Below are 26,240 nucleotides of genomic sequence, written 5' to 3'. Positions count from 1 at the left end.
GCACCAGTGACCGCGCTCGCTCAGGTTGCCGTGGATTCGACGCCAGCACGAGAATTGGGAGAGGGCGCGTTCTGAGACGACTGATCAGAGCAGGCGTCGGGACCGGTACGGCGACGCACGTTCGACAAAATTTCCGAGCGGGGTAAACCGTAATACGAATAAATATTTACCGCGCATAGTGGGTTCAAGATTGACTCAGGGAAGGCTCAAACCCGTGCGCATCTCGTTCAGAAATTTGGTAGAGCGAGTTGCGAAAGTCGCGCGACATCTTGCAGCAGTTTGCGCTGCGGGCTCTCAGACCCTCTCGCAATAACGGCGCCCCGAGCCATGTCGAGCCCCACGCATTCGACGATAGAGGGAGGTCACAGTGTCGATGGCGAAGCCGTGAACACGCAGGCAGCAGTCGAGGTCCCCACCACTCGTGCCGACGAACCGATGTCATCATCATCTTCTCCTCCGCTCTCACCAGATGCAACCCATGCGAACCTCGCACCGTTAAGAGCTCTCTTCCCCAGTACGAGCGATGATATTCTGGACGCCGTGCTCGAGGCGCACTCGGGTAACCTGCAAGCTGCGACCGAGACCTTGCTCGACATGAACAACCCTGAGTTCAAAGATGATCACGTGCAACATGGAGAGGTAAGGTCTCTCAGCCTGTGTGGTACCGTTCGCATTAGCAAGCTGATCTCGCGCGTGAGGGTGACCAGCTCGAACAAGTCGACCTTGATGCCGAACTCGCTCGCCAGCTTGCAGAGGAAGACCAGTTGCAGTATCGACAGCAGAGAGCTCAGCGACAGCAGTCACAACCGAACCAGCAGTCTCACCAACAGCAGGCCGTGCCACTGACCTACCAGGCTTACGTCCCGAAGCGAAAGCGAGCAACCACCGACGGATCTCGAGACGGCCACGGCACCTGGGCACCTCCGACAGCAGGCACTTCGCAAACGCAACAGAGGGGGCCCGCCCGAGAAGAAGACGAGAGGGACGAGCTTGATGTTCTCGCCGAAAACTTGCAAGTTATTTCCGATAGTTTAAATTGCTATGCGGCTGATCCGTCGCGCGATCTATTGCAGCTCAAAGCTCGCAGAACAAGGCAAGAAGAGTTTTGGCAGCTTCATGAGCAAAATGAAGGAGCAGGTCGGAAGGATCGATGACCTCATCCAGCAATCAGCGTGAGCTCTCCTTTCTCCGGAGCATGTAGACGTCGTTTGCATCTATCTCGTATTGATCCTCTCGAGGCGAAATAGGTCGCCGTCCAGTGCTGATCGACCTCCCCAACCTCCCCCGAAACCCGCTTCTTCCGCAAACTTTGGCTCGCCTCGTACTGGAGCTCAATGGACTGCACCGGAACCTTTGCCGAGACCAGCGAATGCGCCTCCTCGCACTTCCTCGCTGATCACGCCTCGCGATACCCTTCACCGCCAAGACACCAACGATTCCTTCACGAGTACGGACGCTCTCTGTAGAACGGAATCTCAGGAAAGTTGACGCTGAATGTGTGTCTTTGCCACAGTTGGTGACGACAACGACCCTTCACCGAATCCTTCGCCGCAACCCCGCCAACCACATACGCCTGCGGAATCGATCGACTCGTACTTTAAGGACTTTGACAACAAGACTGCGGCAGATGCACCTATCACGATCAATAGAAATGATACTCCCGCCTCCGAGACGAAGCCCGCTTCGCCTGGAGCATCAGCCGACGCCGAAGAGAGGCACGTATCGGAGGCTGCCGACTCTACACCGTCTCCGACCATAGTTCCTGCTCCAAAGGATCCCCGCAAGGATTTCTGTACGTTCCTCTCTGCCTTTAACGTTCGGATGTCAGTATGTCTTTGTACTCACCACGAAGCGCGTGGTCTGGACAGCCAAGATTGGACTCCTGCCGCGAAGGTCCGTCTCGCTTCTCGACGACGACAAGCTCCACAGGTCGTCAAGCTCTGCCGGTAACGAACGCGTCAAGAGTCCGCTTGCCCACCCGTCCGAGAAGAAGCCCGACGCCGGTAACGAGAGCGACGATTCAGACGAATTGGAGTATGTCAAGAACCCGTTTGATGAGGAATAGCCTGGAAACTAGTGCCATATGTGTAGACCCTACTAGATTCGTATCTGCAGTACTAGTCCCGATTGTCAGACTCGAATCCGCCGGAAGTATACGCGCCGCGGAATGACTCGTAAGAACCCGCGCAAAAATAGCCGGAGAGGGTCTCGAAGTTGATCTCAGACAGCATGGCCGGGTAGGAAAAATTCGTTGCACAGGGCCCTCAGGAAGATACACGAGAACCAAGAGCTCGAAAGGAGAAGGCCAGTTTGCGCGAAGATTCAGGCCGCCGGGGGGACGTGCGTGCAAGGAAGCGAGCGATACTTCAAGGTTAGGCAGACGACCATAGCCCGAGTCCCGATGACACGGCTCTCGACTCATCTGTATTGCTCATAGATATCACGACTCGTGCTACGAACTGGAAGTCGAGGAAAACTAGCGCACACAAGCCTTTTTTTCCCACCTCGCCGTCACGAGAAATCTACGGCCGCGCAAAGCGGCGACTGTCAGCAACAACGAAACAGAACGAGTCCGCAACGTCGGATATGGTCAACTGGAAGATGCTTTCAGTTGACGAGTGCCTACAATACGGTGCGTATCCAAACATCGACGCGAGAAAAGCGTGCTTGGAAACGTTGGAAAATCGAGGTCGCGAGGAGCCGTCAAGTGTTGAATGAACTGACTATCGTTCAAGTGAGTCTACTCTGCCGCGCGCAGCACTCAAATCTACGGTCGTAGCAGGGCAAACTCGAGCATCCCATCCCTCGAGTTAAGTCCCATCCGTACGTTCGTAAAATTTTGTTGGGGTGGGCGGGAGGCAAAAAAGAGAATTTGGTATAGCAGCTGTGCGAACTGCCTATCGACTTCGAGAGGTTGTTAGATGTGGTGGCGTGGGGAGTCCCCGCCGCTTTTTCTCAATCTCTTCTTTTGTCTCAGAATTTTCGAGATATCATTTTCCTCTCGAGTCGCTATCCATTTCGCTTGCTATCATGCATGCCAGACAGCTGTTCGCCAGCCCCCCTACCCATGTGCTGTCTTCTCACGCACGATTGGGCCTTCGCTTCATTTCTGCGACAGCTACTAGAATTTTTGTGGGTGAGAGAGGGAGAAGCTTTCGTCTGTCTACGATAGCTTCGTCTCTCTGCGAACGCACGGTCGTAGCAGGGCAAACTCGAGCATCCCGAGAGCGAAGCCGGTCGAGTTTGAGCCTGATCTGGCACGACCGAGACCACCCACAAATCGGCAGAGCTCGTTCTTTCATGGTCAAGGTAGAGCATACAAGTCTTGTACATCCTCTTCCGGGACGTCAACTGTATCGACTCCTATCAATCTGCTAGAAACCAGGGCGTTTACATGACGCCAGTACTTATAAAAGGATGTCTTCGCCGACCAGCGGCCAAGCGATTTGACCACGTTCGGATCCACCCCATTCAGGAGCATTTGGGTAGCACCTCCGATGCGGATGGAGTGACCCTGGAGTGGGCGCTCATTGATTTCGGCGAGTCGGTCATTGAACCAGTTCAACCACGATGCCTTGTTAATGAGCATTCGGTGTCCTTTTTGCATTCCTCTTCCTGCGATATATGACCAGACGAAATCATCTTCCCTGATTTCGTTTTTGTCCAGATGCATTGCGAGGAGGGTTGCGCCATTGAGATTGAGAACGCCGTCGACGACGGAGATTTGCGTGCCATTGTTCTTCTGAACCTTGTCCCATGGCAGATATACGTTGAACCCTCTGCCATCTCGGAGTCTGACGACGTTTTTCCCCCTTGGCTTCTTGTCGAGTTCATCCGCGGCCGCGAATTTTCCTTTGAATGTGAATTCTTCCGACCGCAGTAAGCAGGTGAAGCCGATGATAGTCACCGTAAGCATGGCGAGATGAAAGCGATCGTTCAAGGAGTGTTTCGTTGCGACTAATTGAAATATCTGTTGAAATTGTTTCGAGAGCAGTGGCGCGCGCTTGAGTTTTGGATGCGGTTCGACCGTTGCCATCGCCGAGTACGCCGGCTTGAGTCGGTCGAGATTGAAGTTCCAATTGTCATTCGATTCGGCGACGTTCGCCCACCACGAGAAATCTCGAAGGTGAATCATCTTCTTCTTGATTCCTTCGACTCGATATATTCCCGTTAGCGAAGAGACAAACAGTCTCGCATAGTCGAGTGTGATGGGGAATCTTGCTGTATCTTCGAGGCCCTCCATGCCACACCATTCGAGGTATGAACGCAGCGCACTTCCCCACGCGTCTTTCGTTCCTTTCGAGAGTAACGCCATTGTACTCGTGAGCGACCGCATCTGAGCGTTTGACCATGTCCTGGTCGTGTTCCCTCTTAGACCTCCATGGTGCTGGATGAGAATCGCCGCATAAAAGATACGGTGCGCCGTCGGAATTTCTGCCGACGGGAAGGTGAGGGCGTTGTATAATGACGGATATACATTCCTCGCGAATTCGGGGTTACAACGCTCCATCTTCCTCGTGTCGATGATTGTGCGCGCGACATATCGTGAGCACTCGGCGACTGGAAGCATCTTGACGTTGATCATACCCGACGTTGCGGTCTCGTTCGGCTTCGAAGCTGACAGTCGCCGCCTGCTGCAGCCGGATTTTCTGCTCGAACCCTCAGAGAAACGAGCAAATGAGACGGTAGCGCCTCGGGTCGCGAGAACGTCTGGAGCATCGGATGGCGACTCTTCGCCTCCTGTACGAATCGGAATCTCGCGGTGGTACTGCAAGCGCGTGAGGAGGTGGGGGCGCAGTGGGTGCCGATGGTTTCTTTCTTCTTCTCTTGATTTTGGGAGCACAGAGGCCGTATGCAGGCGATCAGATATGTTTCCGACGCGTCGGCTGAGCGCTTCTAGTTCAGCCGAGGAAGGAGCGACGATACGAGACTGAGAGAGAAAATTGAATAACGGCGCGCCGCGATAAACTTCTACCGGCAACTACAGTAACGGAGGAAAAAAGCCACTTTGACTGCAGTAGACAACAGTAAAGGAGATAGAATAACGTCAAGGAGAGACGACAGTTGTACAATTGCTAGTGTTGCATATGCCCAATATTTTATAGAAGTATCAAAATCAATCTCATCTCTCCGCTCCACCTCGCTCCGAACAGCACGCCATGGCGGACCCGACGCCGACGACACCACCTCTCGAGGCTCCAGGGCCTAAGGCACCCATCGTGCCAGGCCCGTCGCAGCGGAAACTTCCGCCTGCAGCTCCCAAACCTACGAACCCGTGAGTCTTCCGTCCTTTAACCTCCAAGAGCTTAGAAGACTGTCGCTGATCAGCAGACGGCTTCTCAGCTTTGTGTATCTTGGTATCCCCCAAGCCGTGCTAGACTGGAGGCCGTCGCGACCCGGACCGAAAATGTCGGTCTTCTTGCTCTTCACGGCATCGCTCACAAGTCTGTACGCGTACGATCGGAACGAGTGCAAGCGATTACAGAACGAGTACAAGGAGAAAGTGAGGTGGATGAGCGAACAGGAACTCGACAGTCACGAGATGCCGCGGAAAGTCAAAGTCCTCGGAGCGCGTGTGCCCGACGATGGAGAACTGGAGCGAAGTGCAGTGTGGTTCAAGCGCTACATGAAGGTGAGCCTGAAGCTTAAGATCATCTTGCAAAGCCGCGCAGAGGAACATCCGGAACTCACCATTCTCGCTTTGCAGCCGATTCTTGTTGCCTCTGGCACTGATTATGTCCTCAAGATCGGCACGAACCCGGGAGGACTCGCAAGGACGCTCATTCATGAGATCCGAGGCCGGCGGATTACGAAAGCAGCGAACGAGTTGCCCGGTACCGTCATGATCGTCAACAGTGCACAGGCCAACATGAATGCCGTCCTGGCCGAAAAAGATCTCGAGGAGGAGAAGCGTGAGATGGACGGTGCGACAGTCATTTTGGGTCGCGGAGCGCTCAAGGAATACCTGTGGGCACTCAAGAAAGGATACGGCGAGCCGATCGACCTGAGGGAAGAAGCCAAGCTCGAAGGGCTCGGTCTAGGCAACAACGAGCGGCGAAAGGACGGACGCTGGGAGCGCGAGGACGAGCTCATGTCGAGGGAACTCGAGAAGGAGGATGCGAAGAACCCGGATGCACCATTCGAGGAGAAGCTCCCGGTCGGTCTGCAAGATCTTGATGTCGATGATGCCGAGTCCGTCTCGTCCACACCTCAACCCGTCAATTTCCTCTCGTACTCGCCTTACAAAACCATTTCGCCTTCATCAGCACCTTCGTCCGCCCCGAGCTCCGCAGAACCTGAATCTCCCCTGATCCTTCCCGCCTCCGAGATCCCGGCTCAACCCCCTCTTCTCCTCGTTCCGTTCACTCACCCTTTCGGTATTCGCACCTGGCCGTCCAAGATTGCGCACTTCTGGAATCACCGTGAGGATGTCAAGCTCGGAGGCGAGTACGCCCTTGCGCTACTAATGTCCCGGACCCGACCTTTCGACGCTCCGAAACTCCGGTCGCCCGAAGGTACTCTGCAAGGTCTCGTAGACGAAGAGGTCGTCGCGGCTGTCCGTCGGGGGGAGATGCACGAACTCACGCTCGAGAACGGTGTTGCAACCGGCTCGAGAGACCTCGATTTCCTTGCCGAGCAGGAGGAGCGCCCTGAACACTTCAAGAAGGCATACCGCACGATGCCTAAAGGTCACGAGTACCACCGCCGCACGTACTACAAGGATGAACTGCCGCCGAAAATCAAGACTGCTCGCGAACTCGCATCCGGTTCGAGGGAACGCACGACGAGTGAGGAGAACTACCCGCCCAAGATCGAGAGCGAGTTGAGGAAGGAGCGACTCGACAAAGAACTGCGATGGAGGCGCGAGCTCGAAGGATGGGGCATTCAGCGATCTGGCAGCGGTGTCGCATGGGTCGAGGGAACCGAGGACCAGCTCAAGGTGATCGAGGCGCCGCTTGAGGACCACTCCAAATCCGAGTTGACTCGACGGGCTCAGGAGTGGGAAGAGACGAAGAAGCGAGTCGAGGCGGACCGCGAGCGTCAATGGCAGGAGGACGTGAGGACCGTCGACGAGGACCTATAGGTAGCGCTTTTTCTTGTGGATCCTTTCATATTAGGGTATACCAGCAAACATTCGCAGCATCGCAACTCATCTGACTCACCAGCGAATTGGTCGCGAGCTCTCTATCAGCGCGAGGAAGGCCGGGCTCTTTCTCTCTTTCCATTCTCGCTCCACTTGACTGTTTCTCATTCCGCTGCTCGAGCCCTTCGCTAGCTTGACGCGGTAGATTGACTATGCCACAGCGCGCTGACCACTATGGCCAAGCTCGGACTCCTCCACCATCCCGAACTCTGTTCCCCTCTCCAACACTGATCGACGAACAAGGCTTCCAGTTCGCGCCAGCTCAGTCTAGCTCGTCAGTTTACGATGATCCCGAAGAGCTCGAGTACCTGCGCGAATGGCGTGACGAAGACGCGGGATTTCTAGCAGGTTCGGATGGACCAGGTCAGTCTTCACCTCACGCCTGCTTGGGGCCAAAGTCGCTCGATGCGACAAGAGCACAATGTTCCGCTGATTCGAGATCGTCGAGCGAGCCATTGCTACAGAGCCATTCGAGAATTCGATCTCTTCGTCGCCGACGCCGTCTCCTGTCGCCCAACACTCATCGCTTCCTCGCGCGTCTTCTCTGTCTCATGCAGCAAAAACGCTTTGCAAGCCACACGAGTCTCCCGACTTTGTGCATCGCCCCCCGCCTCGGACCGACTTTTCTCACGATCAGTTGCCCGAGAGCTCGACCTTTGCTGCTCAGTCTCACGCTTTCTCGGGCCTCTCTCGCGGCGCGGGCGTAGATCTAGCTTCGAAGCCGGCTCTGGCAGTCATTGCGCCTCGTCCGATTAGGCCCATGCCCATGCCGTTGCCCGCGCCCGTTCCCTTTCGGCCGACCGCGAGACCTGCGACAGCCTCGCAATCCCAGATGTCCTTCCAATCTACGCGTCGCGACACTACTATGCGCGCAGATAGTGGTGAAGACACTGCTTTTCGGCGTACACGTGGAACGGACTTTCAGGCTGCACCGGTTTCGCGCAGGCAACAGCTATTCAACGAAGCTCAAGCAGAGGAAGCACATTTCTGGCAGGACATTCCCTACGACGAGGTCTCGGCTTCCAATGATTCAGGAGCTAAACAGGGTTAGTCGGCGATTCTCATCGCCATATCGTTCGACGCCGCCCTGAATATTGGATCCTCAGATTTTTCAGCTCGTTCTGACGCCAGAAGCGCCCTACCGAGTCAAGGACAGCCGCTTGTTCAATACTACGATGATCTCGTCCCTCCGGACCCGATCTCCGGCCCTGCGCTCGTGCCCGTCATACCGCAAGCTGGAAACACTCGGCGAACAGGCGATCAGCTCAAGCCTGTCAACCAGCTTCGTACATGCCTTCTCTGATCTGACGACCGCTGAGTGCACTTACGCAAAGTGTCGCGCATAACAGCCTCTATGTTCCGTTCAATCTGGCGTTTTGGCGTTTTCAATGCGGTTCAGAGCATTTGTTTCGACTCTATCTACAAGTCTGACGAAAACGTTGTAGTCTCGGCCCCGACTGGAGCCGGCAAAACAGTGGGCGCCGCCAATTCTGCCTCATTTGCAGTCTCAGCGCCGCTCACGTCCGTACGATCTCTGCCAGGTTCTCTTCGAGCTCGCCCTCATACGTCTCTTCACGACTTCCTTTGCGGACCACTCGAAAGCTTTGTACGTGGTAAGTGCACTTATCGCTCTTTCAATCATCGCCAAAGATACCAAGGTCGTTATCTTCCCGCATGGGCAGGCTCCAACGAGATCGCTTTGCGCCGAACGAGCATCCGACTGGAAGAAGAAATTTGAAGCTGTTCTCGGATGGAAAGTCGCCGAGCTGACCGGCGATTCAGAAATTGGCTCGACAATCTGGAGAGAAGTCGCGGGCGCTCGAATCATCGTTACGACTCCGGAGAAGTGGGATGCTCTTACTCGCAGATGGTTGGTTGGGCTCAGTCGCGTCTCAAAAGCTCCGTATTCTTGACAGGACACTCTTGCAGGCACGATCACAACCGTATTCTTTCGGAACTGCAGCTCTTCTGGTGGGCTCGCTTGCTCCGATCTCTATTGACGCTGCTCGAAGATTTCATGCTCCTACCCGTCCCAGCGTTGACGAGGTCCACTCCGTCGGAACCGACGTAAGAGGAGCAGTGCTTGAAGTTGTCGTCTCAAGGATGAAGACGCTCGGTACCTTTACACGTTTCGTTGCAGTGTCGGCAACTGTTCCGAACATAAAGGATGTTGCGCTCTGGTTGAGTGAGTTTATGCTGCCTGACTTGCGCGCAGGAATCTTGCACTCATGTCTCCAAATGATGCAGGCAACCCCTCCGATGGAGAACCTGCGAAAGTGTTCGAGTTCGGCGAAGAGTTTCGACCGTGCCCCTTGCAAAAGTGTGTCATCCCTTTCATCTGCCTCACAGGGATATTCGAATGACCTCGGGCTCCCAGGATCGTCTACGGATACAACAAAAGCAGCAACGATTTCGCCTTTGCCAAAAATCTCAACCTCGAGCTGTTCAGTCTCGTCAAGAAACATTCCAAGGGGAATCCAGTTCTCGTATTCTGCTCCACTCGCAAAGGTTGCCTTGAAGCTGCCGAACACCTCGTCAAGGATTTTCGAGCGAGTCTCGATTCGGCGAAACACGGACAAGCACTCGCGTGGCCCAAGCCTCATCGAGCGTCCTACACGATCAACGACAAAAGACTCGCGGCGCTTGTCGAAAATGGTGTCTCGATCCACCACGCCGGAATGGAGCAAAGCGATCGCAAACTCGTTGAGAAACTGTTTATAGAGGGAAAGATCAGTGTCATCTGCAAGTCGTCACATTTCCGGATCATGGCCCATCCCAGTGACATCGCATACTATGTCTAGGCTCGACATCGACCCTGGCCGTCGGAGTCAACCTGCCAGCGAGAATGGTAAGTCTGCCCTGGAACTACTTTTTTCAGTAATATTCATCGAATAATCTGCTTCGTTGCCACCAGGTCATCATTCGCGGAACCAAAGGCTACAGCGACGGTCGAATGGCAGAGTATGCCGATATGGACATCCTACAAATGCTTGGACGAGCCGGACGTCCTCAATTTGACCGAATTGGAATCGGTAACTCGCCTTTATATATTTCAGACGTTGATCCATTCACTGCACTGAGCTACGGAATGGCCAGCTTGTATCATGACGGAAAAGGAGAACCAGCGCCGCTTCGAGAACCTCGTGAATGCGCAGGTGGGTCATTTTCCAAACATTCGAGTACAGAATGCGAAGCTCAGCTACCACCTACAAACAGAAAAAACTCGAAAGCTGGTTTGTCATGTTTCGAGCACCCGAGACCATGAAAAAAGGCGAATCTTACGCCTCTCGATTCTTCAGTCTGCACAAGAACCTCACTGAGCACATCAACTCTGAGATCACATTGCGGAGTGAGCCCCTTCCAGGCTGATATCCAGAGGTGCCAAGGCTGAATTGAATACTGCTCAGCTATCACCAACGTTGATTCTGCTCTACATTGGCTTCGTTCCACGTTCCTCTACGTTCGAATCTCGAGGAATTCACCTTACTACGCGATCGCCAACAGCGGCAACACCCCGCCTGACACCCGACTTGAGGAGATATGTGTAACGTCCGTCAAGCAGCTGGTCGACGAAGGAATTGTCCACACGACCGAAGACGGATCACTTGCCCCGAACGGTCCGTGCGCGCTCTGCTCGTTACCTAGTTCCAGCGAGGCTGATCCAGTATGCCGACGCCCTTCTCAGAATTTGGCGAAGTATGTCTGACAAGTTACGTCGCCGTTGAGCGGCATAAACTGACTTTCGCTGTCTGTCTAGATCATGAGCCGTTTTTACATCTCCCACCCCACCTTTGTCGCCTTGAAAGCGATGCCCCCGGGAGCGACCATGCGGACCTTTCTCGAGAGCCTGGCTAATGCCCAAGAATTCAGTTCATTCCGTCTGCGTCAAGGCGAAAAGGCGGCAAGTGTACTTAGAGCTGCTCCTCGCGAATCAAGGCTGATGGACTACTGCTTCTCGGGGATGTTAGGTCTTAGCAAAAGCGAACAAGGTCAGTTATTACCCACTTACATATCAGAACATGACTTATCGCACTCAAATGGCCATGCAGATGACCCGGTTTCCTGTGGAGAAAGTTGCGACCACCGCCGACAGGGTGAACAGAACCCACGAATTGCTGTCTTCGAGCCAGTCTACCCCTGCTGACCTCGCACCGGTCTTTGTAGATCATGATCCTCATTCAGCTCGTACTCGAAGGTATCTCTGGCCAGGAAATCAAGACTGACACAGTCAATCCACTCCTCGACGCGAATGCAATCTGGTCTTCGGCAGTGCGAATTGCGAAAGGTACAAACTGCTCGCAGATTCTCCGTCAGCCGACAACTGAGGCTCGTGGGCACTTGTGCCTCATCAGGAATGTTCGACCTCGCTGTGCTCCAGAAAGACGGCTCTGCTCGGGTTGCCATGGAGTTGTCAGCGTGCTCCAGCTCGGGCTTTCACCGACGACTCGTCGCTAACTGCAATTTGGCGATGCAGACTTCGTTCTCTCAATGGACGCTGCTGGGACAACTCTTCGTTTGTGCTTAGACAGTTGAAGGGCATCGGAGAAAAGAGTAAGTTTCGCAATCATTGGTTTATCGATTGCTGGCACTCGAGCTGATCGATTTGTCTCGCACAGGTTACAAAGTTCGTTCGGAGGCTGATCTGACATATAGAGACAAGGCTAATTGCATGTACAGGCTCTTGTCGAGGCCGGGATCCGATCTTTCGCCGACGTTGCTGCCGCGCCACCCGACCGTCTCGAGCTCATTCTCAATCGGTACGCTGAAGCTCTTACCGCGAACTGTGTGATAGCGTTTCAATGACAGCGTCTTTATTTTGAATGACCAGCAAGCCCCCTTATGGCTCAAGACTCGCAGAACAGGCGCGGATGTTTCCACAATTCAAAGTAGGCATATCGATCGAGCACGAGGACGTTCGCGACGAAGGCGTGCAAATCGAGACGCAGGTGTCGATCGAGCTCGTCAAGACGAAACCGCCGCCCATCACGAAGAAAGGTGTCCTGAACCTCCATGCAAGCGTCTTGGTCTTGACAAACGATGGTCACTTTATCGAGTAAGGTTTCGCTTCTTCAATTCCTTCAGCTTCTGACGCGTACACGCGGCACAGGTTTCGACGTTGTCCATTGGCCGCAATTGCAAAAGGTTCGATCAAGCCATTCCCCGTGTCTGTCATCCTCGTCAAACCGAGTCAGCGCATCGTCGTCTCAGTCTCGTGCGATCTGCTTGGTGGGTCAAACACTCGTCCGGATTAATGAGTTCAAGCTCACTCAGCCTTGATCTGCTTGAAGCTGGGTCCGAGGTCCGAGCAGAGGTCAAACCTGACTCGAGAGCCTCCGACTTTCCGATCCCAGGTATGTGAAGCTTCTGGCTCTACGCATTGTGCTGCTTCAAAGTGGCTCCAGTGGACAACAGCTCTCGCCATCAACGAAGAGTCCCCCGAGCCGGAAATCAGAGCCAGCCTCGCCCTGGCGCGAACAGCGGAGTCCCAGCCGAAGGTGAAGCAGGCGATCGTATCGTTTTCAAGAAATCCGCAACCATCTGTTACGACGAGGGTAGCTCAGAAACGTCCCGGTTAGTTCCTATTACCCTTCTTGGCCTCGCAGGGTGTAACTGAGTCTACTTCGACAGTGAGTCAAGAGTGCGAGAATGACACCAGACGACACGCCGACGAGCCCCGCAGGCGAGATGATGGGAAGTACGATTGCAACCATACTTGCGTGGACAAGACCAAATGCAAACACCTATGGCAAGTTTCAGTTATGCTACCGTGACAACCCAGCTGATTGAGAGGTCTTCGACTATCAGCTGTCGCGAAGGACTCGACAAACCGCCGCGACGTTCGGCTGCTTCGAAAAAGCGCAAAGTTCGCTCAAACTCGGTCGACGTCGATGCTGCCGCCGCCAAACCCCCTTCACGTCACATCCCGATGAAGCAGTCTGATGGGCTCTCGCTGACCCAGGATTCGACGGGCAAGATTGGCACTCGAACGAAATTGCGCGAACCTTCGAAATCGTTTGAGGACGAAGAAATCGACGAGCTTGACGAGGACGACGACGACAATGCTCAGTACGATCTACCTGATCCAGACGATTTCGCTTCGGGCAACAACATCAGCAGGAAGACCTTCGGCATCTTCACGAAAAAGACGAGAGGAAGCAGAAAACACCCCGTCGTTGCTCCGTTTTCAAGACCGCTTGCATCGATCCCCGAGCCTACTACCTTTGATGATTCGCCGACTCTGCAAGACGCTCTCGTTCTGCCTCTGGTTACTCCTGCGCCGAAGAAGCCGACGGTCGCTCCTTTTTCCGGAATCGCAAAGCTCGCGATGAAAAGGAACGATAAACTATCTCTCGACATGTTTGAATCGGATTCGGAGGACACTGGATCGAACGAGCAGGTATCCTCAGCCGATGCCGGCAAGATTTGGGAGGTCGATCCGACAACATTGATTCTCTCTGCTAAACCGGTGGACAGCGCTCTTTCTCAAAGCGCGACCTCTCAAGCCGGAAAGGATCCACACACGAAGGTGCAAGCCTTTGGAAACGCTGCGAGTCGTGCCAATGCTGTCGCACAAACATCCATCATCTCTCCGAGCACATGCAACGCACACCCAGGAAGCTTCAAGAGCACGGGTGGTGAGGCACTTGGCGAGATCAGATCGATGACTGAGGCCAGAAGCAAGCAGAACGACGAGGAAGAACTCGCGGAGACGGAAACGCGATCAGGTCGAAAATCAGATGAGCAAGACAACGCGAGCGAGAGCGAGAGCGAAGACGATGTATTCGAAGCTTGGTTGAAAAAGCATGTCGTGATCACAGATTGAGCTTGAAGCCTGTGGGCTGCTTTTGACCGTCTCGGTTTTGTTCCTTTCTCTCCGCTCGAAATCTGTGCAATCAATTTCTCCCTCTCTCTCTTCTTTCGACAGGGGACTGAATCCTGGTGCATTCGAGTACAATGCAGAATGTACACTGAGCTTCGTGATCCGATCAATTAGTGGGGTGTAGGTTTCGAGCCTAGTGCAAGAGAAAGATCAGAATTTGACGACCGAGGTGGAAATAAACGAGATCAAGGCAAGGTCTCACCGTCCACTCGCAAATTTCTTGTTGCACTCGGAAGAGTGATCGTCGTGCCTTGCATATCTTTTGTCACTTTGACTTGGCAACCGAGTCGAGAACTGGAGAGAATTGAAAGAAACAGTCAGGCCTGAACCGTGCCAAACTCTCGAGATTGTGAACAACTCACGTATCGGTCAGACCGAAAGCGAGATCGAGCATGTCCTGGGAAGGATTGATCGAAAGGTGAGTTTTTTTTGCGTGCGAGACAATCCGCACACCGGACCAAAAAAAAAAAAAGCGGTACTCACATTCTCGTCGTCATCAGGTTCTTCCAGTTTGTCGTAAATGTCATCCTCGAGGATGATGTGGCAGGTTGAGCATGCGACCGACTTTTCACAGGCAGCTGTTAACCGAAAACAATGGAATCGTCAGGATTTAAACGAGCGCAAGGGAGTTTTGAGTGGTAGATTTCTTCTCGAAAAAGAGAGAACTGACCTTCGATGTCAAGGTCGTACTCCCACGAGACATCGACAATGTCGTCACCTTCGTTGGCTTCGCACGTAAAGACTTCACCGTCTGGCTTTTTGAAATGCAGAGTGATGCTGTCGAACGCGAGGAAAGTTAGGGTTTTGAGAGCAGGAGAAGGGAGACCAGGCCGAGGAGTACTGACCCTTCTCCAGGCTTTGGTCGTCCCTTGCCGCCGTGATGAGGCGCTGCAAGCGAGACGAGACGAGGTAAGCCAACAATTCGGTCGAAGCGCGTACGACGCGCGCGCCATTTGATTCTAGATAGACTGTATGCATTTACCAGGGGTGCTCGAGAAGGCACGCCATGCGACAGGGCGCAAGAGAGATGCCGGATTCGGTTGGGAGAAAGTTCGCAAAGTGGAGGTCGCGACAGGTGTAGTCGAACGGGCGAGGAGCGATCTCGAAGCTGCCAGGGCCGATCTGAGAGGTGCGGCCATGATTGTTGTAGATAGGCTGGATGCGAGGTTGAAAGACGAAAGGTATCGATCATCTCTCGCGCGGAATCAATTGGCTGCCGATCAACCTCGACCAGGACGCAGCTTTTCGTCGAAAGTACAAGGACGAGTCTCGGTCGAGCTAGTCTGCAGGCTCGTACCGAGCAGGTAGACGCGGGATGCCTGCTCAGTCGCGGAAGGACCAGCTCAAGGAAGAGTCGGGCTCGTATGTCCCCAAACTGGTCGCGTGCTTCTACGGTGAGGCCATCCCTGTACTCCGATAGTACTGTCATTGATGCCGAGGGCAATTCGCTGCTGACACTCGAACGCGACAGCCGTTTTCGACCCCACCCTCGGACCGCGAGTGGTGTACCAGATCCCCGAAGGCTCGGTCGCAACTGCCCTGTCGACCTTTCCGTCCCGCACTGAATCACCTGCCGATTCGCCTGCATCTCCTCCACCCCATCCCGTCCATGACCACCCTTCCGGACCGACCACAGGCACCACCGAGCCCATCATCCGCTCGACCCCAGTCTTGTTCGATTTCTCGTCCGTGATTGATTTCGTCATCCCGAAACCCGAATTGTGCGGCCATTTAATCACGAAAGCGACTCGCACGTCGAAAATCCTCGGACTCCCGACTCGGTGAGTGACTCTCGATCCCTCGCGACCCGTGCACCGTGCTCGACCGGGGCACTGACTGTTTGCTGTCCTGGCGTGCGTTCACCTAGGATCGTCGACGAGGAAAAGTACCATCACAGCAAACAGGTGTACAATCGCAATTCGTTCATCTTCAACTTGTGCTTCGTGTTTGAGCGCGATGCCGAACTCTCCGTGTACGAACCCGTCGCATGGAAGGTCGGCCGCATCCTCGGTCAACTCGAGGAGACGCATTCGCTCCTGTCGAACCCTCCAGCGCAATTCTCGATGGCGAACCTGCTCGAACAGATGTACCTCGATTTGAACGCGTACTCGGAGACGAGCATCACTTTGCTCGACACCGACCTGAGCCTGTTCCTGCTTCCTTTCTACGCGAATCCACCTCAAGTGAAACTGTGGGACGTACCGATTGCCGTGGCAGACCTCGAGTCTATGAAATCGTACAGCTGGGATGTGACCCTGTTCAAAGTCAGTTCTCACAGCATCTACCTTCAGTTTGAATACCGCACACTTTGTACTTACACGGGTGCGAGCGTTCCAGATCTGTAGCTTTATCAACGGCGTCAACCACGTACGCAAGATTGCCGAACTCGCCGAAGTCGACCTGTACCTCGCTCGCATGTCGATCCAGCATCTCGTGTAAGTCAGACTCTGTTTCCTTGATTGACAGCACCAGCTAATTCGAAGGGCTCACGGTCTGTACAGGTATTACAATGCCGTGATCTTGGTCGACCTATTCCAATTCACCAATTCGTACACAGCCCTGCCCGATATCGCCGAGGTTGCGCATTCCGTCAACGACGATGATGACGAAGGGACCGATGTCCGGCTCGAATGCGAGAAATACGTCTTCTCGGGTGAACGTGAGTCCTCTCTGACCTCTTCCATTGTGACTCGCATGGCAAAACTAATCGACCTTGGGTTATTCATACAGGCGACTCACCACCTGTACCCTTCTCGACACTCCTGAGCTACTACTCCCAATTGCGACCCGGATTGACAGTGTCTTCATGGATCGACGATCTCTCGCTCGACTCGGAACCGATCGACGTACGACGCATGATTCAATTCGGCGTCATCAAAGGGTTCCTGAGGCGTGTGTACGCGTACCCGGTCTGGCTTGATCATCCTTCTCTGCACTCGAGCGTTCCAACGACCTCTGCCTCGAATCAAGCCGATCACCACGAGTCTGGACAAAGCAAACGCACCACGACCGTCGATCGCAAATCGATCAACCCGGTCACGCTCAAACTGGTCACGAACCTCGACGAACGAGGTCGAATCGCCACAACGACTACGAGTGTTGGATCAGGTACCACGACGAATTCTACAGCGGTTCGACCTGAATTCGCACGTGCGAATTCCAGTCAGATGAAAATGTTGCATTCACCTCATTCAGAAACTTCAACTCGTTCCGCTCCGGCAAAACTATCTCCACCTTTACCTCGTAATACCACCACCACCACCACTTCCGAACTCAATTCGCGTCGCTCGATTCGTACAGACCTTGAGAATTCGAGTCGAACGGGTTCACCTCTTGGATCTCCTCGAACTCGCGCTACCACTCCGAACGAAAACCCTGACCCAGACGAGACTACGACAAAGACGAATATGCCGGCACCCGTGTACCCGACGAGTTTGACGTTAATGTTGGATGGGAATCACCATACGGATGAAATCTGTCTCAAATATGGAATCGGATGGAGAACCCTCGAAGCCGTTTTGAAACACTTGGGTGGAGAAAGACTTGAAGTATCAGGAGGATCGAATACGATGAGGGTAGAAGAGAGGAGATCTTCGATTACACAATCGGGTTCTGACAAAGGGTTTTACGGGAACAAGGTCGTCATGTTGTGGGTTTGAAGAGCAACCTTGTACATTCTTTCTTGACAGTATCGCGTATTTCTCGAACCATCCGAATTTGGGGTTGATGTCGGGCTCAAATCGCCGAATGAGGTCTGAATTGAGTTCGAGCAGCTGATCTGATCTGGACTGCCGGATACGACGAGTCTCTGTCGATGTCCGAATTCGAACTGCGAATAGAAGCTCCTCGTGCCTGTCGAGTTTGATCGTGCTCGAACAGGTCGAACGAGGGATCGCGATGGGGAGGTGCGTGAGACCGCGCAGATTCCGAGTTGGGTACGAAAGGATGTCGTTCTCGAGAGACTGACTGTCGCTGATTGAATCCCGACCAGGAAAGAGGAGGAGCGGGGAGAGGTGGAGGGGGCATGGCCAACCTGTCTGCTACAGCACCGTCAGAGTAGTAATCGGTCCGGCGATCAAGAGGATGCAATGATGTTGGTCGACCATCTTCGACGAGTTGATTCGAGCCAGAAACTCGAGCCGTGCGAGGCGTAGATTCGTTTGCGCCGTGCCGGCTCGAAGCTCTAGACGCTGAGGGAGTGAACGCATATGAACTGAGACAGCAGGATCCCAAGGAGTGCTTGTCAACGTGTCAAAGCATACGAGGGCACGAGTAGCGGGAAACAACACACGAGAGGTGTTGACGGATAGATTCTCTTCCGTTCATCGACCCTTGAGGCGACAAAGGTACGATTGGACCTTGCCTCGATTCGAGATATCTTGATCCGGCTCGATCCTCGACGCGAACGACTTCGGAAGCTCTCATACCTTCGATCACAGGCAGACCTGGGTCTTCGATCGCGAGCGACTGCGCAGGCGTCCAATGCTCGAGACGATGATGCGATCTCGACGCGGGCGTCAGGCTCACTCGTTTCGGTTTCAGTTGTTCGTAAGATGCTTCGCAAAGCCTTTGAGAGCTCGACGACGAGGAAGAATATCGAGATCGAGCTCGGGAGGGGTTCGGGTCCGGTTGCAATTCCGCTTGAATCCCAGATTCAGACGCTCTTCTCTTGTGAGAGGTTGTCGGTTCGCGAGACTGGTCAGGAGGTCGGTGTAACGCTGGAAGAGATGTTGTCGCAGATTCGGGCTGTTGCCGCTGAGACGTCGAGCTGTGTCGCTCTTGAATGAGAGCTGCGTTCGCCGCTCGAAGCTGCTCATTCTCGCTGACAGACAGATAGCTGGTTAGTGCTGACAGCCGTGTATCTCGATACAAGCTCAGCGTCTCACGCTTTGCACGCTTTGAACTTTTTGACTTCGCTGAGCAAGCGTGAGATGGTCTGCTTCTGTTGACGACACTTTGGCTTGAAGTACGAGATCTGATCCATCAGAGTCTCCAATTGAAACTGGCCTGCCATCCTCGCGGTCTCGATCAAGTCGGATGAATCTGCAAAGAAGGGCGCGAGGTCGTTCGAAGGGTCATCGAGCACGAGCAGCGCGAGCGGAGTGATCGCGTGGCAAGCCGGACATGGGGAACGAATCTCGCCGAGCTGGGATGGAGCTCGATGCGTCGCAAAGATACAGACATGGCAGATCGTGTGGTGACAGCTCGTGAGGTAGAACGGGACCGGAGCAGTAGTGACCGAAGCGGGAGGAGCACTTGTCGAAAGAGCAGGGTCCGCGGGTACGAGGTAGTCTCGACGACATGCCGAACATGCCATGTAGTCCCGATACGAGCGCATGCTGTCGGTCACCCGAGCGAATGGTCGAGTATCTGCAGCGATGTTGAACGACGACGCGCTCGGGTCCTGCGATCGGTATAGCCTCGCTCAGAGCCGGCTAGTACGTGCAAGATGTCTGTTAGGCCCAACGCGCCGAAAAGAGCCGGGCAGATCGAGTTGTGCGAGAGTAGGGAGACAAGAGAGATCAAGCAACCTCCGCTCGCTTCTTTCGAGCCTTGTTCAGCTGGACCCGATGAAGAACGCGACACTGGATCCGTTCAAGGCAGCACTGCAAGCGATCCCAGAATACTCGACCGCGCGAATCCAGTTCTACTACTCGTCGCTGCCCGCGCGCAAGACGGCAAACCCGACCGGATACTCGTCCGCACTCTCGTGGTGGCGCAAGACCCTCTCGGACCTTACTGCGACAGGCATCGCCGGTGAGGACAAGCTCGTGCTCAATGTCGACGAAGATTTGAGGGAAAACTTGCGCTGGGACAAGGTTGGCAGACCTTCGAGTCTCGGAGTCGTCGTCGTTCGTCCCCATTCTTTGTCGTCGAGTTTACCCCAGGTTCGTCTGTTGACCTCTTTCGCGCTCTTGGAAACCAGGGCGAATTGGCAGCATCTTCAGACCTCGTTGCGCTCGAAACCTATCTCGCGTCTCCAACTCCGCAAGGGTTCTCAGTCCTCTCGCTTCTGTCCCGTCCATTCTGGTGGAGCGTGTCGAAACTGGTCGGATCTACCGATCTCGGTGAACAGGCGGATGAAACCGAGTGGAGCAACAGGAAAGGAAAATGGGTCATCCCGGACCTCGTTCAAGTTTGTTTTTTTCCCTTTTCTCTCGACTGGTTGCCTCTCGACAGCTGTTTCACTCACAGATCGGATCTCTCACACAAAATACAGAAAGCTGCTAGTAACCTGACCCCTCTGTTTGCCGAACTACATGTCGATTCAATCTCGCGCCTGTACACGATCAACTCGTTCCGGGACAAGTTTGGAACGAAAGCTCTCACAGGAGTGACCCTCTCTCGACTCGATTGCAAAGTCATCGTTGCGCACCTCGCAGGAGAAGGACATTGCGCAATCGAAGGAGACGTGAGGCACTTTTCTTTTCCCACCTTTTTGAGCACAACAAAACCCTTTGTTCTTTTGCTCAATACTGTTTGAAACCTATACAGGTCATCAAATTTGCAGCACCACGGACAACGAGTTCGAACTCGGTGATCAAGATCACGGAATCGGACAAATCCATTTTGAACCTCGTATCGACTCTCTCGACCCTCTCGAGTTACATCACTTCCCTCGAACAACGAATCGCCAACGAACGCGCACGTGCGATCGAGTACTTGGCGAAGAAACAAACGACGATGGTCAAGAGTCACCTCGGTGCTCAGAAACGACTTGAACGAGTGTTGCAAGATCGAGTTGCGAGTCGAGACAAACTTGAACAAGTCATGATTGGGATCGAACGAGCGAAAGGTGATGAAGAGGTGAACCATCCCTGACTCTGTATAAAGTGGCAAACCGAAGAACTGACAAAAAGAGACAATTCCAAAAAATGCAAAACAGACTCTTGAAGCATTGTCATTGGGATCTTCGACATTGCGACAAATCCTTCAGTTGCCTACTTTACAACTGTCAAACATTGAAGCGACGACGGCGGCACTAGACGAAACTCTCGTTGCTGCAACCGAGATCAAGGAAGCGGTCGATAGTGTCACGCCTCTCGAAGAAGGGATCGAACTCGAGATCGAGGACGAGTTGAAGCAGTTGCAGATCGACCAAGATTCGACACGTGCACAAGAGGTCGAAGTTGAACGTGAGCGCAACTTGTTGGAAGCACGGGTACCTACCGGAGAGATTTCCGACAAGGACAAACTCGAGCAGAAGCAGGAGAGAGGGGACAAGGTTGCGGCCTGAATGCCTCATCTTTGCGATTGTCTCTGGGTTTTGTTTTTTCCCGCGTCATTCTATCATGTAGCTACTATCGCCTTTCTTTCGCCACTCTGTCTGGGCCTCCTTCCCCCCTTGCTTTGTAATCTATCTTGACTGAGCTTGGAGTTGAATCCGACCATGCGAGGCCAGTAGCGGGGTGTGTCTCGTGTCGTTGTCGATTGACGACTACTTGAGATGCGGAGAGCAGCTTCAGATCGAGGAGGGCGTAGGTGTTCTGCCTCGAGAGGTGCTCTCGTTGAAAATCGTGATCATCGGGAGTGAAGGACGGTCGATGATCGTAAGAACGAAGACAGAGCTCATCGTGATTGCTTGAGCCAAGAGGGCGCGTATCGAGGATCGTAACGCAATCGTTCAATCGGGAACCTGTCGATCAACTGTCCCCTCCAACGATTTCACGACTCAGTCACAAGTCGAGAAAGACCCCTCCGGGTTCCCGAAATCGCGTGCTGACCTGAATGTCGGCGATCCTCTCTTTCTCCTTCTTGGGTTTGAGCAGTTTCGACTCGACCAACTCGCGATGGGGTTCGATCGTTCCGGGAGTAGTCGAAGGAGTCGTTGTAACCCAGTCGTCAGCTGGGGGAAGGAACATGCGGTACTCGAGCAGAGCACTCTCGAGGGTCCAATCGGTCAAGAGTCGCAGGATTGCCGAGATGAGGGACGGCAAGATACGTCCTTTGTTGTCGTGAATCAGGACTACAGCGAGCGTGTGAGAGAGAGTCAGCGTCCTTGTCAAGGGATAGGAACCTGGAGATGGCTACTGTATCGCACTTGGCAAGTTGCGAGAGTCTGCACAGATTGCACGGGGGATCAGCTTGTCGCGCGACTTTCGGGGGAACCCGAAATTCTCGAGAGTGACTGACCGAGAATGTGCTCGAGGGCTTCGGCGACTTGATTCTCATCGACTTCGACCGTTGGGTCTTTGCTAACGTCCATGCGAATGTGAAAGATTTCGAGTCCGCGGTCAAGCGCCCAACTGTGGGTGTCGGGTCTGTCAACGTTCTAGGTCAGACGGAACAGACAAATGTCGACGAGGATCGAGTGGAAAACGTGCCTGTAGTCGTCGGGAGAGAGGTACCTGCGCGGGTAGGGGAGGTCAGATTAGAGTTGACTGCACCGGCGAGACTTTAGGGGGCGTACATGATGCTTCTCAGCCCGAGCGAGTCGAGGTATGCAAAGTTGTGCCGATTCGGATGCCCCGAGCGGAACACGCCTGAATCGGATCATGAGATGGAGCCCCAAGAGGAAGAAAGAGAGAATCAAGTCGACGGACCAGGTAGGACGACCGAGAAGCACAGCGGCGGGAAGAGGACCTTGTCGAGGTTCTGAGCCGCCTTGACCGTCTCGATCAGGGTTGGCATCGTGGCATCGACGAGTGTGAGTGCGCAAGATGATGAAACAGGTGGATTTTGTGATATATCATTCCCCGCGGCGCGCCTCGAAGGTCACGCCTCACCCCCACGTGCTTGCCTGATTCTCACGAGCCGGACACGCGCGCAGGTCACCGCCGTGTGCGCTCCCGAGAGTATGGCGTCGATCGGATCCAGCTCGAACAGTCCACCGCGCGTGTTGTCCGGACCAACTCCCGAAGGGGCTCCGATCGACTCTCCTCCCGTTCAGCTCCATGTAGGCGCCGCACCGAGTCCGCCGCCCCCGCCGCCGCCGCCGCCGGCCTCGAAGCGCGACAAACACCCGGAACCAACCTTGCACGCGAACCTGCACCTGAACCTCGACACGGGCAAGCGCAAGGCTTCCACCTCGAACCACTCTGCAGTCCGGAGCACTCCCGACGCGCCTAGGGAGAAGAAGAAGATCAAGGTCGGCGCGAGAGCAAGTATCGCGTGCATCACGTGCAGGTGAGCCCCACCGCCGAACCTCTCACACCTACACATCTCACCAGGCAGCTGACCCATCATCCTTCGCAGGAAGCGCAAAGTGCGTTGCTCGGGAGAGTGGCCTGCGTGCGCGTTCTGCGTTCTCAAGAAACTCGACTGCGTGTACGACGGGCATCCCGCCGAGCATGGACCACCAGCGTGAGCCCTTCGATTCCCATGCAAGTACACCTCGACTAACCTCGCTCTCTCGACAGTGTCGGCGCGCCCGGATGGGTCAATTCAGAGCCCGTCCAGACTCCGACTGAGGCCATCATGCCGGACGCCCACCTGACCATCATTGCAATCGATTCCTTCCTCGCTCACTACCACGACATGTTCCCATTCCTCCACCGCCAGTCTCTCTTCCTGTCGGTTCGCAACGGAACCGCATCGAGGGAGCTCGTGTGCTCGATCCTCGCTCTCGCAGCGCGGTACATCAAATTCCCCTCGAAACCTTGAATCTCCCTCGACGCGTTCGGCTGACATCTCGCCTCTTTCTTCGTTTTGCAGGTTCTGTCAATCGCTGCGCAACCTGCATCCTTCTTCCCCCACCGCAGCAGCAGAGTACTACGCTGTACTAGCCGCACAACTCTTGTCACTGCCCGATGCGAAACCCTTGTTCCCGACCCACTCGAGCACAGCCCACAGCAACCCGCTACCAGACTCGGAAGTGTCTCTCACGCGCTGTCAATGCTACCTGCTCCTGTCACTGTACGAACTCACCGCCGGTCGCGATCATTCGGGATGGCTCAAACTAGGGCAAGCGATCCGCATGGCCCAAATCCTGCGACTCGGATTCGACGACGAAGTAGACTACTCGACCGCCTCGCTCGGCGAAGATCCTCGGGGACGAGCACGCTCGACTCCGTCTTCACTCGCAGGATCACGAGACTCGTCTCAAAGTCGCACGTCAAACCCTTCAACGCCATCAGACCCAACGACTTCGACCAGTGGTGCGCTCGTCGTCGCGAGGAAACGCTCGAGTGGACCGGTCGACCCGCTCCAAGCGGAAACGCGTCGCAGGACGTTCTGGTCTTGCTTCCTACTCGACCGTACCATCTCGGATGGGAACGAACGACCCTGTGGACTCAAAGTACCCAAGATTGCGAGTTTGCGCATGCCCGGGAGCGATGCCGATTTCGCAAACGGCAAAAAAGGCATGGGTGCAAGGTTCGATCCAGACCCTCCCGCCTGGAGTGTGTCGGTTCGACATGCGCAATCCCGGAAAGACGAAGACGATGAAGACGACGCAGCTGCTCCTCGAGATCGACCCCCAAGGTCGAGAACGACCACGGTGAACCAGGTCGAGCCCGAAGCTGACCTGTACGGGTACACCTTGCGGATCGCCGACATTTGGCGTTCGGTCGCTTCGTACATTGGTGCAGGAGGTCGGAACGTCGACCGCAGACCTCCATGGCAAGCCGACTCGACATTCTTCGCACTCGCGGGACAATTGAACGAGTTTGGCGATCGCCTACCGCAAGAGCTGCGGTACTCGGACCAGACCCTGATCGCACATTGTATGACGAGTAGCATGGACGCGAGGTTGTTTGGCATGCTGCACCTCATGTTTGCCACTGCGTCCCATGTCCTACATCGCGACTACTTGCCATTCCTACCTCCTGCTGACTTCAAGGTGAATTCTTCTTTCCTTTCGTACCTTCAGAACTCAAACTTACTGGATCATGACGATGCGTTGCTAGGCTGCGAACGGGCCGGTCGATGGTGAACCTTTGTACGGCGACGCGACGTCTCCAGCAGGATGGTGGCAAGGCTCGTTCGATGTCGCAGTACATTCTGCTGGAATCATTTCCGACGTGTGCACCCATCTCGCTTCTCATGGGATCGTCCTCGCCCATCCGTTCGCTGGATACGCTGCACTCGCAGCAGGAACAGTTCACTGTCATCTGTACGTCCGATGGCCGAATCCTCTCCTTGTCTCGGCGTGGATCTGGCTGACAGCATTTTTCCCTTCTTTGAAGCAAATATTGGCCACAAGAATGTCACAGTGCGGAGAAAGCTACGGCGTACTTCCAACAAGATTGCGCGTTCCTCAACTCGCTCCGCAACGTCTGTGAGTTGTTCAACATTGACGCATTTCGTCGCAACAAGCAAGAACTGACGCGAGGATTTTTTCCTCCCAGATCCTATCGCTGCAAGATGGTGTGACGCGATCGCCGGTCTTCAATTGCTGTACTACAATCTGTCGAGAGGGATCCTCGATGCCGATCCAGTCAAAGTTCGAGCAGGCGTCATTCAACTCTTGCGTAGTGCGAAAGAGGATCAATTGTCTCAATCGAGTGCGACCGCGAACCCTAACACCACAGCTGCTGCTGCTGCCACGTCGAATGCTCATTCAAACGAACCTGAATCTTTGACCGACACTGCCAACTCGAAGGGAACTAACGACGCGAGTCGTGTTGTAGAAGGCAACAACAAGTCTAATTCAAAGGTCACACCACAAACTGCCACCCTACCACCTGTCGACAACAACCACGCGATCAATCGATCGAACGCATCAACGACTTCACTCGAACCTTCGATTCGATCCACTACTACGATCTCTACTACTTCACCCACCCTCCCAAGTGCGACTCTTTCGTTGACTCCTTCCCTGCAACCTGTACCTGGAGCGGATCTTCCAACCGATTTCTCGTTCGATTTGAACTCGATGACGAGTGTCCCAGGGTTCGGATTAGGGTTCGATGATTTAGGGTACTGGGGCAATTCGGGAGGGTGGTTGACCAGTAGTGGGTTTGGGTCACTCGGAACTTCAAGTACAAACACGACCACGAACGCGGCGTCGAACTCCGTGTTTGGTACAAACGGGAACGATCTTGGGTGGACGTTGTGAATAAACGGACCAAGTCGGGAGTTTTCTTTTTTGTTATCGTATGCTAAAATACTTCACGTACTTGGTTGCTTGCTTTCCTCGCGTTTCTTTCGCACGCATCTCGGAAGGAACGCGATGTTTTCGAATGTTACGGCATATCTCGATGGCAAAAAGAAAGGGCAAACATTCAAAGAAGAATATGCAGATGCGAGGAGAAGAGAGGAGAAACTACAATAGCC

General features: G+C 54.3%; 11 protein-coding genes across 11 annotated transcripts; 6 read left to right on the top strand and 5 right to left on the bottom strand.

Moving 5' to 3' along the window:
- Window positions 1-327: 327 nt before the first annotated feature.
- Window positions 328-2,065, top strand: JCM15063_000634 (uncharacterized protein; the record flags this gene model as incomplete). The annotated part of the gene is made up of 6 exons (XM_076680457.1): window positions 328-639; window positions 708-1,012; window positions 1,074-1,172; window positions 1,248-1,447; window positions 1,514-1,792; window positions 1,869-2,065. The coding sequence occupies 6 exons, from the start codon at window positions 328-330 to the stop codon at window positions 2,063-2,065; spliced, it is 1,392 nt and encodes a 463-aa protein (XP_076532416.1).
- A 1,239-nt stretch (window positions 2,066-3,304) lies between these two features.
- On the bottom strand, window positions 3,305-4,315 carry JCM15063_000633 (uncharacterized protein; the record flags this gene model as incomplete). The annotated part of the gene is made up of 1 exon (XM_076680456.1): window positions 3,305-4,315. One exon carries the CDS (start codon window positions 4,313-4,315, stop codon window positions 3,305-3,307), a length of 1,011 nt encoding a protein of 336 aa, XP_076532415.1.
- An 844-nt stretch (window positions 4,316-5,159) lies between these two features.
- Window positions 5,160-7,084, top strand: TIM54 (Tim22-complex subunit TIM54; the record flags this gene model as incomplete). Its single annotated transcript, XM_076680455.1, has 3 exons — window positions 5,160-5,275; window positions 5,344-5,632; window positions 5,708-7,084. 3 exons carry the CDS (start codon window positions 5,160-5,162, stop codon window positions 7,082-7,084), a joined length of 1,782 nt encoding a protein of 593 aa, XP_076532414.1.
- Window positions 7,085-7,296: 212 nt separating this feature from the next.
- On the top strand, window positions 7,297-13,967 carry HFM1 (DNA helicase; the record flags this gene model as incomplete). Its single annotated transcript, XM_076680454.1, has 29 exons — window positions 7,297-7,507; window positions 7,609-8,190; window positions 8,251-8,430; window positions 8,494-8,618; window positions 8,686-8,757; window positions 8,827-9,014; window positions 9,074-9,115; window positions 9,181-9,329; window positions 9,392-9,464; window positions 9,522-9,886; window positions 9,946-9,992; window positions 10,059-10,176; window positions 10,241-10,299; window positions 10,361-10,493; window positions 10,552-10,761; window positions 10,830-10,840; window positions 10,902-11,051; window positions 11,113-11,133; window positions 11,194-11,238; window positions 11,309-11,429; window positions 11,497-11,554; window positions 11,619-11,695; window positions 11,761-11,768; window positions 11,822-11,901; window positions 11,973-12,197; window positions 12,252-12,370; window positions 12,433-12,495; window positions 12,773-12,890; window positions 12,950-13,967. 29 exons carry the CDS (start codon window positions 7,297-7,299, stop codon window positions 13,965-13,967), a joined length of 4,668 nt encoding a protein of 1,555 aa, XP_076532413.1.
- Window positions 13,968-14,134: 167 nt separating this feature from the next.
- Window positions 14,135-15,163, bottom strand: JCM15063_000630 (uncharacterized protein; the record flags this gene model as incomplete). Its single annotated transcript, XM_076680453.1, has 7 exons — window positions 14,135-14,157; window positions 14,227-14,318; window positions 14,387-14,421; window positions 14,508-14,602; window positions 14,695-14,801; window positions 14,870-14,912; window positions 15,007-15,163. The coding sequence occupies 7 exons, from the start codon at window positions 15,161-15,163 to the stop codon at window positions 14,135-14,137; spliced, it is 552 nt and encodes a 183-aa protein (XP_076532412.1).
- A 176-nt stretch (window positions 15,164-15,339) lies between these two features.
- On the top strand, window positions 15,340-17,683 carry NPR2 (nitrogen permease regulating protein NPR2; the record flags this gene model as incomplete). The annotated part of the gene is made up of 6 exons (XM_076680452.1): window positions 15,340-15,418; window positions 15,496-15,805; window positions 15,892-16,288; window positions 16,362-16,459; window positions 16,526-16,683; window positions 16,755-17,683. 6 exons carry the CDS (start codon window positions 15,340-15,342, stop codon window positions 17,681-17,683), a joined length of 1,971 nt encoding a protein of 656 aa, XP_076532411.1.
- A 76-nt stretch (window positions 17,684-17,759) lies between these two features.
- Window positions 17,760-19,341, bottom strand: CST9 (SUMO ligase CST9; the record flags this gene model as incomplete). The annotated part of the gene is made up of 3 exons (XM_076680451.1): window positions 17,760-18,237; window positions 18,316-18,846; window positions 18,911-19,341. 3 exons carry the CDS (start codon window positions 19,339-19,341, stop codon window positions 17,760-17,762), a joined length of 1,440 nt encoding a protein of 479 aa, XP_076532410.1.
- A 253-nt stretch (window positions 19,342-19,594) lies between these two features.
- CHM7 (phosphatidic acid-binding protein CHM7) lies at window positions 19,595-21,261 on the top strand (the record flags this gene model as incomplete). Its single annotated transcript, XM_076680450.1, has 5 exons — window positions 19,595-19,876; window positions 19,951-20,160; window positions 20,245-20,436; window positions 20,520-20,831; window positions 20,911-21,261. 5 exons carry the CDS (start codon window positions 19,595-19,597, stop codon window positions 21,259-21,261), a joined length of 1,347 nt encoding a protein of 448 aa, XP_076532409.1.
- Window positions 21,262-21,593: 332 nt separating this feature from the next.
- JCM15063_000626 (uncharacterized protein) lies at window positions 21,594-22,230 on the bottom strand (the record flags this gene model as incomplete). The annotated part of the gene is made up of 4 exons (XM_076680449.1): window positions 21,594-21,671; window positions 21,749-21,990; window positions 22,066-22,083; window positions 22,158-22,230. The coding sequence occupies 4 exons, from the start codon at window positions 22,228-22,230 to the stop codon at window positions 21,594-21,596; spliced, it is 411 nt and encodes a 136-aa protein (XP_076532408.1).
- Window positions 22,231-22,296: 66 nt separating this feature from the next.
- Window positions 22,297-22,655, bottom strand: JCM15063_000625 (uncharacterized protein; the record flags this gene model as incomplete). The annotated part of the gene is made up of 3 exons (XM_076680448.1): window positions 22,297-22,372; window positions 22,435-22,507; window positions 22,568-22,655. The coding sequence occupies 3 exons, from the start codon at window positions 22,653-22,655 to the stop codon at window positions 22,297-22,299; spliced, it is 237 nt and encodes a 78-aa protein (XP_076532407.1).
- Window positions 22,656-22,821: 166 nt separating this feature from the next.
- JCM15063_000624 (Zn(II)2Cys6 transcription factor) lies at window positions 22,822-26,022 on the top strand (the record flags this gene model as incomplete). Its single annotated transcript, XM_076680447.1, has 7 exons — window positions 22,822-23,150; window positions 23,220-23,327; window positions 23,384-23,599; window positions 23,679-24,804; window positions 24,872-25,077; window positions 25,151-25,242; window positions 25,313-26,022. 7 exons carry the CDS (start codon window positions 22,822-22,824, stop codon window positions 26,020-26,022), a joined length of 2,787 nt encoding a protein of 928 aa, XP_076532406.1.
- Between the last annotated feature and the right edge of the window lie 218 nt (window positions 26,023-26,240).

Source organism: Sporobolomyces koalae (genome assembly GCF_050403365.1).
Source record: "Sporobolomyces koalae JCM15063 DNA, S_koalae_JCM15063T_v1_ctg38, whole genome shotgun sequence".
In the NCBI taxonomy this organism is placed as follows: domain Eukaryota; kingdom Fungi; phylum Basidiomycota; class Microbotryomycetes; order Sporidiobolales; family Sporidiobolaceae; genus Sporobolomyces; species Sporobolomyces koalae.
The sequence above is the reverse complement of the archived record's forward strand: the minus strand, read 5'-3'. Positions and strand labels throughout refer to the sequence as shown.